This window comes from Fusarium verticillioides, chromosome 10 (assembly GCF_000149555.1).
Source record: "Fusarium verticillioides 7600 chromosome 10, whole genome shotgun sequence".
Classification (NCBI taxonomy): Eukaryota; Fungi; Ascomycota; class Sordariomycetes; order Hypocreales; family Nectriaceae; genus Fusarium; species Fusarium verticillioides.
The window spans coordinates 1077836-1089667 of NC_031684.1; the positions used below are offsets into that span (position 1 = coordinate 1077836).

Consider the following 11832-nt stretch of genomic DNA (forward strand, 5'->3'; position numbering starts at 1 on the left):
TGCCATGTCAAACGGTGGGTTGTTTCAGTCAAAATGATCCACCTATCTTCAGAACGACAAGGCGAGTTCGGGAATGTGGGCAATCTGATGAGCGAGAACTTGGCTTCCGGGACAATCTGGGGTGTATGTCACTGAACTAACGAATGATTCCTGGCAAGTGACAAAGCTATAAGATTCCAAGACATCTCCTCCACTGAACCCTCTTTTTGTTTTGTGTCTCATCATCACTTTCTTTGCATTTTATTTCACTCTTTCGACAAGCTGTGCTTGGACATTCTTTATTTGTCTTAACCATTCATAAAGTATTCACTGGTTTGATACCATTTCCTGTCTTTTCGCTCATCTTTCGTCACATACCAAGCACTCTTTCCTACCAATCATCAAAATGCAGTACCGTGTGATCATGGCGGTCACTCTGGCCATTGGTGCCTATGCCGCTCCCGCTCCCCTCATCACTGGTGCCCCATCTCTCTCTCGTCGTCAGGATAGCGAGGGTGGTTCTGGTGGTTCTGGTGGAAGCAGTGTTCTCGACGCTCCCATGACCATCGCTGCCGGCGAATCATTCGACGGTGGCAATGCTATCTTCGACCGTGGTGTTTCTTGCACAGGTCAGGAGGAGGGCGGCGACTCTGATGCCGTCTTCATCCTCGAGAAGGGCGCCACTCTTTCCAACGTCCGCATTGGTAAGTTCAATTAGTCATTTTCACTCCTCGCCAGTCCTAACTGTTCAGGTCCCAACCAGATCGAGGGTGTTCACTGCAACGGTGGCTGCACTCTTAACAACGTCGTATGGGACGCCGTCTGCGAGGATGCTTTCTCTATTAAGAAGCAGGAAGATGGTGAGACCACTACCATCAACGGTGGCGGCGCTACCGGCGCCGAGGACAAGGTCATCCAGCACAACGGTGGAGGTACCGTCATCATCAAGGACTTTGTGGTCTCCCACTTTGGCAAGCTCTACCGCAGCTGCGGTAACTGCAAGGAGATGCCCGCTCGCCACGTCGAGATCTCTGGTGGTTCTGCCAGCGATGGAAAGATCCTTGTCGGCATCAACCCTAACATGGGCGACACCGCAAAGATCTCCGGCATCCAACTCACCGACGTTCCCAAGGAGTGTATCACTTTCGAGGGTGTCACAGACGGCAGTGAGCCCAAGGAGGTTGGCACTTGCGACGGCTCAGGCTCCGGTTCTGGCTCAGGCTCAGGCTCAGGCTCAGGCTCTGGAGAATCTACTGAGGCCCCTGCTACCCCTACTACTCCTGCTGAAGGCTCTGAGACCCCTGCCGCATCTGAGGTTGCTGACCCTGTTGAGACCTCTACTGATGGCTCTCAGGGTGACGACCAATCTGGCGACAACGATGATTCTGATGATGACAACAAGGATGAGCAGTCCGACAACGACAACCAGGACCAAGACTCTGAGTCTGAGAACCAGCAGACCCAGCCTTCTCAGCCCAACTTCAACTTTGGAAGTGGTGGCTTCGGTGGTTTCTAAGCGAACCGTATAATTTGGTTGAAGATACCGTGCAATCTACCCAAATAGGTCAGATGTACTTGAAGGCATCAATCACAGTTAAAACTTGTGTTCTTGTATCTATATAGTTAATACTTATGGGGTTGAGACAATGATTGAGGCGCTACCATTGCTTTACTCTCCTATGCGACAATGACACCAATGTTCCTGGTCACTCACGCTCGTCAATGCGGTTCCTAATCTAATACTACCAACAACGCATACCTGAAAACATTTACTTGATAGAACAGAAACACTCAGCAGTGAAGCAACGCCAGAACCTAAGGCAGCGTGAGCTATTCCAAACGCAGTAGTCGCCGGAAACACGATGCCAAGCAAGAAACGCGTAAGACCTAACCTCATTCGTAGCGAAAACAGGATGAGAATCCGCGGTTCGTATCCGTTAACTATGCGAGACTTGCATGACTGTCAAAATGTTACAGCTGTCAGTCGACCGGGAATCCAGGCCTGAGGCTGAGCTTGGAACTGTAACAACTCGTGTCTTATTGACTGCCAATAGGTCAACAGCGGATCACCGCGCCGCTTCTGAAGGGTTTGATCCTCTCTTTGGTGGCATGCTGTTCCCTTGGCGGCAGGTCTTTGGTGACGTATTCACCAACCTTCTTCATCTGTTCCTGGGCATATCAAGCATGCTCACACCATCTTGATCAAAACTGTTCAAAAGTCAACAACATTTCGACCACAATGACTTTTCATCAATACTTTGAAGCATTATATGCCCAGATTTGTATGTCTTGGTAAGCACGTGATATAAGCAAATCTGGGCCGTAATTTGGATACTCACGATGCTATTGGGTCAACATAGCCCCGAAGGATTCAGTTCAAGCGGCGGGTAATAGCCTCGCTCATTTCGCTAGCTCAACTGCGCCTTTTGCTTGGCTCACGCTGCCTAGCGCGAACCAATTTTTGTCTGATGATAAAAACAACCTTCGCGTCAGCCCAATTGTTAAATCTGCAGTGACATTATCGATCATCTCCACACTCGTTTCTTATTTCCGTCTTAACACAATGGGTGCACTCCAGAAAGGTGCTGCTGGCCTTGTGCTGTTTTTGGCACAGGTTGCGCCTGTGCAGTCTATGAAGCTTGACAGCAAGGATGGCATCTTAGACGCGTCCAAGGGTCTTGCTGGGGATCTCATCAGTTTCTACAAAGGCAACGAGACCGGTCAAACCCCTGGTCTGCTTCCTGAAAGAACTATGGGAACAGATGGTTATTATTGGTACCAGTCGGGTGCTTTCATGGGGTCTTATGTCGACTATTGGCAGTTGACAGGCGACAAGACCTACAACACGCTCGTTACGGAGGGTATCCAATGGCAGGTTGGCAAAGGAAAGGATTTCATGCCAGCTAACAACACAGCGAGTATTGGTAACGATGATCAGTCCATTTGGGCATTTGCTGCCCTTACAGCCGCCGAATATGGCTATCCCGAACCCTCCGAGGGTCAACCTCAGTGGCTCGACCTTGCCATTGCAGTCTGGGAAGAGCAGCGTGCGAGATGGGACACAGAAGTTGAGCAGAAGACCTGCAATGGCGGTCTTCGATGGCAAATCATGATGACTAACGCTGGTTTTGATTACAAGTCGAGTATGTTATCTTATCAAGTTCAGCCTTCAAGTCACTAACCTATATAGCACTCGCCAATGTTCTCTTCTTCAATCTTGGTGCTCGTCTCGCCAGACTCACATCCAACGACACATACGCCGAGTATGCCTCAAAGACTTGGGACTGGCTCGAGACCAGTCAGCTCATCGACAAAGAGACCTGGGCAGTCTATGATGGTGCTCAAGCTACAAAGGCTACTAAGAACTGCTCCAACATCAACCAGATCCAGTGGTCAGCCAATTCAGCAGGGTTGACCATGGGTGCTGCATATATGTACAACTTTGTAAGTACAAAACTTGATAATCAAGGATTTTCAGACTAACTGATGTCTAGACCGAGGGATCAGACGAGTGGAGGGAACGTACCGAGAACCTCTCATCAGCAACCTTGAAGACATTCTTCCAAAAGAATGGAGACTTCAACGAGGTTGCATGTGAGAATAGCAAAGGGAAATGCCCTCGCGACATCGTTATGTACAAGGGCTTCACGCACCGATGGCTTGCAGTGGCCACGCAGGTCGCCCCCTTCACATCCAGTTCCGTACTCCCTGTCCTTCGAAAGTCGGCAGAGGGTCTGAAGGCAGATGGAAACGGTGACGATGCCATGGAACAGACGTTCTCCAACTTTGTTGCTATTTCCAATCTGTTGATCGACGACTCCTCTGCTCCTGGTCATCAGAATGAGACCAACAAGGCGGACAAGGCGGAAGACTCTCCATCTTCGACTTCTAGTCCTGCTTCCAAGTCATCGTCTGCTGAAACTGAGGGTAATTCCGCCATTAAGCTTGCAGGCTCAGGCAGCTTCCTGGCTTTTTCCGTTCTTATGATGGCTTTGCAATGGATTCTGTAGAGTCATAGCCGAGTAGGGTTGAAGCTTGAGATGGCTTATTGCTTGAGTGATGCAAGTTGACATGTATGTAGATTTATGAGATGCAAGAAACAATACAATCCTTTGAAGACACGTCCGCATACTAATTGCTCATCCGGTTTGGGCGACATCACCGTGATTCCCACTGAGAAATGAGACAACATGATCGAGTCGGAGCCAAATCTAGGGTCCGGTGGAGACTGGCGATAGCTTCTAGACTTTTGGCCCGCATCGGAGGCTAAGTGGACCTCGAGAAACTTTCCGAAGGTCCGGTGGAAAAGAGACCGAAGTATACCGAAGCTTGGGGTTGGTGGTGGATCATTGTGTGTTGGAGATCATTTCAGCACCAAATTTACAATCACAGATGCGCATTCAAGTTTAACAGGTTATCGATCATTATATACACTCGCTGGAGCTATAAGCGCCCAGTTTTCAGATCCGGGCTATGTACAAATTGAGGAAAAGTCAATACTCTGCTCGGTCAATCGCAGCTGCTTTCCTTGCTTAAATCCAATGATTCCCTTGCCATAGTTCGCTCCAAGATTCATTCTTTCAGAGATCTCAATGCGACTCTGGGATATACAATTTCTGGGGATTCCTTCTCATTTCGTGAAAAGACTGGGTATCCATGGTGTAGTAATGGTATGCTGGGGCGTGGTGGAACGTTTCATATCGTCATTCGTTGGGATAAATCCCGACGCGATGGGTTATAGCAGTCATCTGGAAGATGGCTATGTCTTGTTTGTGGTGGTGTGTGTGATATTATGGCTACTGCTCCTCTATTGTCGGCCAGTAGGGATGGAGATGCCAGACCAGCGAGGAGCAGATGAAGGCTCAAAGACGTTGGTGCCCAGAGGAGGGTCACGGCTGGTAGTGGTAGCGGAGACGCTGGGTGTCTGAGTAACGATGGTGGAAGTCTCGGAAACGTTGACACGGTTGCCCCAGAACTTATCCATGATGGGGTCATGAACAGCAGAGTCGCGAGTGCTGGAGAGGTTGCGGCTGGCCTCGGTGGTGCTCAGTCGTCGAACCTGGCTAAGTCCACGGAGAGCACGAGGAGCAGTGCGAACACCGCGGGAGAGAGTCCGGATGGAAGAGCTCATGATGAAAATGTTGGAGATTAGAGTGAGTAGATGGATGTATTGATCAGATAAGAGATGATTTGGAGTAGAAAATCTGGGGAATTCGGAGTCCTTTCAATCTACTTATATCCTTCTCGGGCTGGTCCCCGGGCTGAGGGTGCTTCGGCTCGGATGAAGGGAATGCGCCTGGAAAAGGAAACTCCCCGCAACAAAACTCCCCGCACTATCACCGGTTCACTCCGCATTTACCCCAAAGTGGCCTGACATTTAACCTGGAACCCGATGTCGGTAGTTGTTTGCCCAGGGCGATGGGACAGTGACATGTCTGTCCATGCAATGAGACTACAGACCAAGGTATAGAAACTTCGAGGGCCTGCCTCTGGATATCTTGCATCGTGATGATCTGCCCATATCCACCCCAGGCTTTGCGGCGTCAGGCCATCCGATAATGCAACGGTACCACGACATATCATTCTGACCAGTGAGGTTGGTCGATGATCGTACCCTCGCTTTTGGGTTCCAGCATCGTCAGTAGATGGTTGACTGTCGCTTCCAGCGAAGAAGATGAGGCTTTACCCTGAGCCACCTAGACAGCGGCGCACATATGGTGATTATTAGATGCTATTTTCGCAGGTTAACCGAGCCGTTGTCACCCAAGAGAAGATGGTGGGTGTGATTCTGTGCCGCGCCGTTGAACTTATCCAGCCAGTACCCTTGCACGGCGGGATCGATGATTGGCTACGGAGTACTTATAGGAGATTCATTCTCCCTATTTCTCCTACAAGTTGCACCATTCTCTTGAGATGATGGTTGAGAATCATCGAAGCACTGAAACAGACAGCCAATGATGTGAAATGGTATGATCATACTGTACTGGCTACAATGGATTGCAGAATATGACATAAAGCTCTTTAGGCCCCCAAGCTAAGATAAAGACAAAGAAAATCGGACTCTAGCATAAAGAATTTGTTGAGTAGTTGCTCGAGATAAAGCAATTTTTGGATTGCATCATTACCTTCCAGATCATGGAACCAATACCTTGCGCCTCAGAAACTATCGTTCACCCCGAAAAGCAGAAACAGAAAAGCGACACACAAAATCATGAGAAATGCGCATATGGAATAGACAAGAGTGTCCCAGTTTCATGTCGATCAATGAAGGTTGAAGAATACGATACTTTAAAAACGTAAGTTGTTGTCATCAAAGGAAAGGATTACATAGCCCACAGTTTTCTGTGGGCGTCGCCAAGGATCGTGTTGGATGTTGTGCATCGTTGTGATCGTAACAAGTCGCTTTCAAAGGCTGCGAGAACGCCAAGTATGGCCACTCGCTTATCGCCGTCGAGGCTGGTTATGGCGTTGCTTCCTTTCGTTCATACCTAATGATTGCTATACTCGGTCGATGTATCAGCTATGGGGATCGTCCTCAGTAGTACCCGTGGCCTCTTATGACAAAGAGTTTCTGCCACGTCGTCCACGGCGAGATTCATTGGTGACTGTCTTGGTAAGGGCGTTATCCACCATGACATCGTCCTTCTTGATACTTCTTCGTGGAATCCAGAAAAGCTGAACTGCTCCGATGATAGCTACAACAACGCAGCTGAACCATGCTGACACGGAACCTGACAGAGCATAGAAAACTCCAGCAAGGGGCGGTGCAACAGTACGTGCCAAACAGGCACCAGACATAGCCAAGCCATTGACTCGACCAAGCACCTGAGGGGATGGCGTAGCATCCTTGATAAGAATGAGAGTAACGGGTGCCACTATCAACCCGCAAAAGCTCTGCATTAACAACGATGCGTAGATTCCCAAGGAGACAACTGGTTCGCCGAACGCGGAGAGGAAAGGCATGAGCATGTAGGAAGCAGGATACATGATAATCATGCTCACAAAGGAATGCCATACTCCAACACGGCTGACGAACACGGGGAAGATGACGGCCTGGATAAATAGACCCAGTACTCCGTTAACTGCGAGATATACGCCGACATCGTGTACGGTGTAACCAAGACCACCAATCCAGTCGATAGCTCCGCGTTTCTCAGAAGGATCGTCAAGCAGATATGTGGCAAGAAGACTGCTTGCAGCCATCTGGTGATAAGAGAAGATAAGCAGTGCGACGATGAGCATCATAATCGTCTTATTGAACGTCCGTTCACCGGACTTGGCCTGCTCGTCCTCCTGCTCCTCGTTTGGGGGTGTGAGAAGATCCTGAGGAAGGACAATGGAGTGCACAGTTCCGAAAGAAGAGCGGCGGAGGTCGATAAAGTCGTGTTCGACTGCCATTCCAAGACTGGACTCGGCGAAGCGAGGTCGTGATCGGCTGGTGGAGGGTGACATGTGTCGACGGCTGCGAGAAACGGAGGTGCGGACTGCAGAGCGTCGGAGAGGTGTGCGCTCATCGATTGATTCGAGATCGTCTATGGCGGGGACTGCTTGGTAGTTAGAAACGCCGTTCTCGCCCTCGGATCCGGGCTTGACAAGGGTCTCCTCGAGAAGAAAGAGTCCTTGGATAACCGCGATAGCTACCACGGCCACTGAGACAAGGTTAGGAAGCAGGTAAGGATATCGTCCAAACAGTCCACCCTCGGAAAAGATTGAAGGGTAGAATTTGGCGGGTTGAGCGAGGAAACCTCCCATCGCAGACCCGATGATGCCGCCAAGAGTCCAGACGAAAGGCTGTACGGCGTAGGCCTTGGCTGCGAGCAAGTTAGCATTTCTGTGATGTCCATGGCTCCAACGGAAACTTACGCTCATGCTCAGGCAACTTCACCATTTCAGCGACCATGGTTTGCATGACCGACACGTTTCCATTCAACGCGCCGCCGACGAATCGTGCAAGCAGAGCAACCCAATAGCTCTTGGCCAAACCGAAAATGAGACTCGACAAAGCCACGCCAACAAGTCCAAACAGAACAACAGGCTTTCGCCCAACGCGGTCCGACAGAATACCCCATCCCATCGAGGTCAGCGCCTCAGCGACCGCATACGCCGAGACGAGCAGTCCTGCGTAAAGTGAAGCATCTTTCTCAGCAATGCCCAAATCCTTGACCATGACAAACGTGTAGGCCAGGATGGAATTAAAGGCAATCGGCTCCGAAAAGCGACATATTGCTGCAATCGTGGTTAGCGCTCGCTCGCTCGCTCGTGAGATTATCATGGGTGAGGGGAGGGGTCCGTCATGGCGGTGAGTGAGAGTGAGAGTGCGCGCATACCGAGAATTAGAAGTTGCCTCGTGGGGAAAGCATTAGGATCTTTGTCTTCCCTTGCTCTCAAATTCATGATATTTACAGCGAATCTCGGGTGTCTTTTCTTCTTCTCTTGAGGAGCAAGGGCGTCAAAGTTGCAGGACCTGAAAGTGAAAAGAGAGTCCAAGAAAGAGAGGAAGAAAAAAACTCTTTTGGCGGGCCTCATGACTCTCAAGTAGCCTAACAGAAAATCCACGGCCGCTGAACCAGTGCACGCACGCTTAGTCTATGGTACAACGGCCCGCAAACCGACTCGGTGCAACGTAGCGCTACTGTAACCCCCCACGCAAGTTTCTTGCAGGCGTTGCCACCCCCCGGTCACTGCAATTCACAACATGCAATGGTTATCACTTGGCAGCAAAATGAGGGGAAATGATCCTGGTTCACGGAGAATCTCTGCTAATACTGCGGATATTCAGCGCATCATCATTATCGCTCCATGCAAGACATGAGCTAATGGAATGGGCGTTGGCGGAGATTGAATGCCTCTGCACATTCCCGCGTCAAACCCCTCCCTTCCCCTGCTCATTACTCATGATCCCGATAGCCTAGCACCAGCACGAATCACTCACTGTAAGAATTTGCTTCTGTTTAGGCTTTGAGCTTGGCTGGTGTCTTCTTCTTGACCGCTCGGTTCATGGTCGGATGACAATGCAGTACATACAGTAGCCTATCTTACCACAATGCGAATGTGGTGGCAATCCTTCATCGTGAACGCTTGTTTGCCACCAACAAGAGGCAAAGCCACTTCCCCTCGTCGTGATGAATGTGATGTCAAACCGCATGCTCCAGCTGTCAAAGTGTCAAACAAACTCTTAACAATCACAGCGCAACCTGCAAAACACGACGACATATCGCATACAATTTCATCACAATACCGATCCATTACTCACCGAGACCAATCAAGATTTATGTCTCACAGCACCCAGATCTTCCGTCGCACACCGTTCTTCTGCCGAGTGACAACCCGCCCATCTTTCATGTGTGGCGAAACAGAAATCGTTCAACACTAACGTCTAGTGGGAGGCGAGCCAATCGACACCGGGTTTTCACAGTTATCATGCGGGCAAAATGAGGCTGAAAACGGCAAAGACGATTTCATGCGACAGGATGATGTGGTATCGGTAGATGACAGACAGGATCCAGATCTCGACTGTTTCTTAGCTTCCCTATTGAGGTCTGGGCTTACTCTGATCTGCGGGCTTCTTTTCACCGCACGAGCCAGGGATATCTGTCATATCGTATCGAGAGATAAGCACGATTAGGCGCTGAATCCCAGGAATTGACGACTATATGCAGAATAGTACATCCGGTCCAATAAATCGTATTCTGCGAATTATCGAGAGGCTGAAAAGCACAGCATTAGTGCATGAAAATGATACTTTCGTGAGCTGGCCTGCTTGGTACCTACTGTTCCCCGCTCGCTCACCGGTCTCTTTAGTTCCTGGTGGCTGGGGACTGGCGCTTCGGCCTTGACAACGAAAATCGGTAATTGATCGATGCTCGTTCTACAACGTATGATCCAGCTTGTATCCATGGAATAATCCTTGATGATGCGCGAATATGATACAAGCTCCCAAAGCCGTGTTACGGGTACTTGGGTACCGTTCCCGTGCGGCAGAAGACACGAGCACGTGAATTTCTCAGACCGGTATGCTGAAACCTAGCATAGAAAGAAATCCAGCTTATAGAAACCAGGAATGATGCACAAAGGACAGATGCCAATGAGCTGTGATATTGTGTCCGCCGGTGTATCGTCTCCAATGTCACAATTCGGAGCAAAACTCCCTAGCCACGGCAATCTTTGTTTCTTGTTAAACACTGGTTGATCACCCCGGCATGTGGCTGACCCTTTGTGCTCGTCAAAGAAATTGCTTTTGCTCCATGTGCGACAGATCATATCGAAAACCGTACTGCTGATTCATTATATACTTCTGTATTACCGTCGCCAGCAAATACGGGTCGGTAGCACGAGCTTCGTATTGACGCTACCCCTGCAATGTCTCAATATTTTATGCACGGGGAAACAAGCATCTGCAGTGGAAACGTGGTTTACAAGACTCATTGGGACCAGTCTTATCGTCATAGAAGGTGAAACAAATGCGGCACAATGTCTTGGGCGTTGTTGAGCCGCTCCGTTGGTTTCACTTGTAATTTCTTATTCACTGACTTGTCCCTGTATCATATTGTGCGTGTTGCCTCGGTGATTCATCAGACTGGCATCATCGAGATCTTCACAATACTTATCCGTGCACTGGAATGAGCTTTACTTTACATGCTGTGTCACCATTGTTCCAGAAACGGAGGATATTCGAGTTGGGGGTGCACAGATTTAGGAGTCGGAAGTGGCTCAATTAATTTTGGAGGAGCATAGATATCAATGCCAAGATTTAGGTGATATTAACAACAGGCCGGCGGTAAATGTTCGACCATGACCATCGTGAAAGATGAATTATACTTCATCTCGGTTTTGCATGTTTGCCCGTCTGCAAGGCTATGCAAATTTGGTCTTGGGACGTTCCTGGAGCTCCCCGTCCAAGATAATATCAACCTTCTCGTTGTAAAAGCAGACCAGTCTTGCAATCGCTGCGCTCTCGAGAGTTGGGTGATTATAATACCAAACCAGATTCTCAAAGGTTTTCCCGTCGATCACAATGTTATAGTATTCGGCCTCGCCCTTGTATGGACACTTGGATTTGACGGTGCTTTTAGACAGGACAGTCTGATCAACAGCAGACAGTGGAAGATAGTAACGAGTCGGCAAGCCTGTCTCCAGGAGATGCATGGATGATGTAGCTTTCGCAACTGTTTTGCCGTTGACTTTAACTTCAATGGGACGCGTGGAGTGAAGTATATCAACTCGCTTGAATGGATCTTTCGCGTGGACGAAGATTGGTTCATCTTCCTCAAACCATTGATCTGCCATCCGTCAGCAAACCATGTCGTCAAGTCATACTCGAAAACTTACCTATACTGCGAAACTCAATCCGCACCATATCAGAAAGTGCCCCAAGGGTCACATCTTGAAAGAAGTGCACAACATTGTCCACCTTTGCCTCCTTGATACTATCATGGGCTGGGATGACGAGCTGAGCTATCGCGGCCCTCTCTTTGAGCTCCACTGAGATGTTCTTCTTATCAGTCAGCTTCGCGTTCTTCACATCAATCGCCGGCACATAGATAGTGGGGAAACTGTCATGTTCCCAGACAAATACTCCGTGAGTTGTATCCACAATAGTGGTATGATTGTGAACGGCCCGCAAGCGGCGGGATGTCTGCATTGTCTTGCGGGGACCATGCTCGATCAGGCTCTGAGCGAGCTCAACATAGCGGGAAGCACTACCCATGCTGAAATGTAGCTTAATCTGTTTATTATTCGAAGTTCTGCGTTTCTTAACTGAAGATATGATAGTTTCAAAGGATGTTGGGTGAAGACGAGTACCCCGCTCAATGACGCAGACATAATCCGGATACTGATGTTGATTTATAATCA

The 11832-nt window shown here is 49.2% G+C and overlaps 5 protein-coding genes across 5 annotated transcripts; 2 read left to right on the forward strand and 3 right to left on the reverse strand.

Annotated features, from left to right (window-relative positions):
• Positions 1–385: 385 nt before the first annotated feature.
• Positions 386–1495, forward strand: FVEG_08734 (pectate lyase; the record flags this gene model as incomplete). The annotated part of the gene is made up of 2 exons (XM_018897621.1): positions 386–683; positions 732–1495. 2 exons carry the CDS (start codon positions 386–388, stop codon positions 1493–1495), a joined length of 1062 nt encoding a protein of 353 aa, XP_018755318.1.
• A 909-nt stretch (positions 1496–2404) lies between these two features.
• Positions 2405–4108, forward strand: FVEG_08733 (hypothetical protein). Its single transcript, XM_018897620.1, has 3 exons — positions 2405–3122; positions 3170–3423; positions 3474–4108. The coding sequence occupies exons 1-3, from the start codon at positions 2543–2545 to the stop codon at positions 3987–3989; spliced, it is 1350 nt and encodes a 449-aa protein (XP_018755317.1). The 5' UTR covers positions 2405–2542; the 3' UTR covers positions 3990–4108.
• A 266-nt stretch (positions 4109–4374) lies between these two features.
• On the reverse strand, positions 4375–5221 carry FVEG_08732 (hypothetical protein). The gene has a single exon (XM_018897619.1). The coding sequence runs from the start codon at positions 5108–5110 to the stop codon at positions 4787–4789; it is 324 nt and encodes a 107-aa protein (XP_018755316.1). The 5' UTR covers positions 5111–5221; the 3' UTR covers positions 4375–4786.
• A 663-nt stretch (positions 5222–5884) lies between these two features.
• FVEG_08731 (hypothetical protein) lies at positions 5885–8462 on the reverse strand. The gene is made up of 3 exons (XM_018897618.1): positions 8307–8462; positions 7843–8205; positions 5885–7790 (listed from the first exon to the last, which is right to left on the reverse strand). The coding sequence occupies exons 1-3, from the start codon at positions 8371–8373 to the stop codon at positions 6535–6537; spliced, it is 1686 nt and encodes a 561-aa protein (XP_018755315.1). The 5' UTR covers positions 8374–8462; the 3' UTR covers positions 5885–6534.
• Positions 8463–10656: 2194 nt separating this feature from the next.
• On the reverse strand, positions 10657–11767 carry FVEG_16410 (hypothetical protein). Its single transcript, XM_018905645.1, has 2 exons — positions 11308–11767; positions 10657–11258 (listed from the first exon to the last, which is right to left on the reverse strand). Exons 1-2 carry the CDS (start codon positions 11684–11686, stop codon positions 10834–10836), a joined length of 804 nt encoding a protein of 267 aa, XP_018755314.1. The 5' UTR covers positions 11687–11767; the 3' UTR covers positions 10657–10833.
• Positions 11768–11832: the final 65 nt, after the last annotated feature.

What these genes read in the sequence shown, in the direction of transcription:
- FVEG_08733 (XM_018897620.1), top strand. Translation starts at nt 2,543, where the DNA reads ATGGGTGCACTCCAGAAAGGTGCTGCTGGCCTTGTGCTGTTTTTGGCA. An exon ending in TGGTTTTGATTACAAGTCGA is followed by an intron (nt 3,123 to 3,169) that starts GTATGTTATCTT and finishes TAACCTATATAG; the next exon opens with CACTCGCCAATGTTCTCTTC. An exon ending in CTGCATATATGTACAACTTT is followed by an intron (nt 3,424 to 3,473) that starts GTAAGTACAAAA and finishes ACTGATGTCTAG; the next exon opens with ACCGAGGGATCAGACGAGTG.
- FVEG_08732 (XM_018897619.1), bottom strand. Translation starts at nt 5,110, where the DNA reads ATGAGCTCTTCCATCCGGACTCTCTCCCGCGGTGTTCGCACTGCTCCT.
- FVEG_08731 (XM_018897618.1), bottom strand. Translation starts at nt 8,373, where the DNA reads ATGAATTTGAGAGCAAGGGAAGACAAAGATCCTAATGCTTTCCCCACG. An exon ending in GAGGCAACTTCTAATTCTCG is followed by an intron (nt 8,206 to 8,306) that starts GTATGCGCGCAC and finishes CCACGATTGCAG; the next exon opens with CAATATGTCGCTTTTCGGAG. An exon ending in GAAGTTGCCTGAGCATGAGC is followed by an intron (nt 7,791 to 7,842) that starts GTAAGTTTCCGT and finishes ACTTGCTCGCAG; the next exon opens with CCAAGGCCTACGCCGTACAG.
- FVEG_16410 (XM_018905645.1), bottom strand. Translation starts at nt 11,686, where the DNA reads ATGGGTAGTGCTTCCCGCTATGTTGAGCTCGCTCAGAGCCTGATCGAG. An exon ending in GATTGAGTTTCGCAGTATAG is followed by an intron (nt 11,259 to 11,307) that starts GTAAGTTTTCGA and finishes GACGGATGGCAG; the next exon opens with ATCAATGGTTTGAGGAAGAT.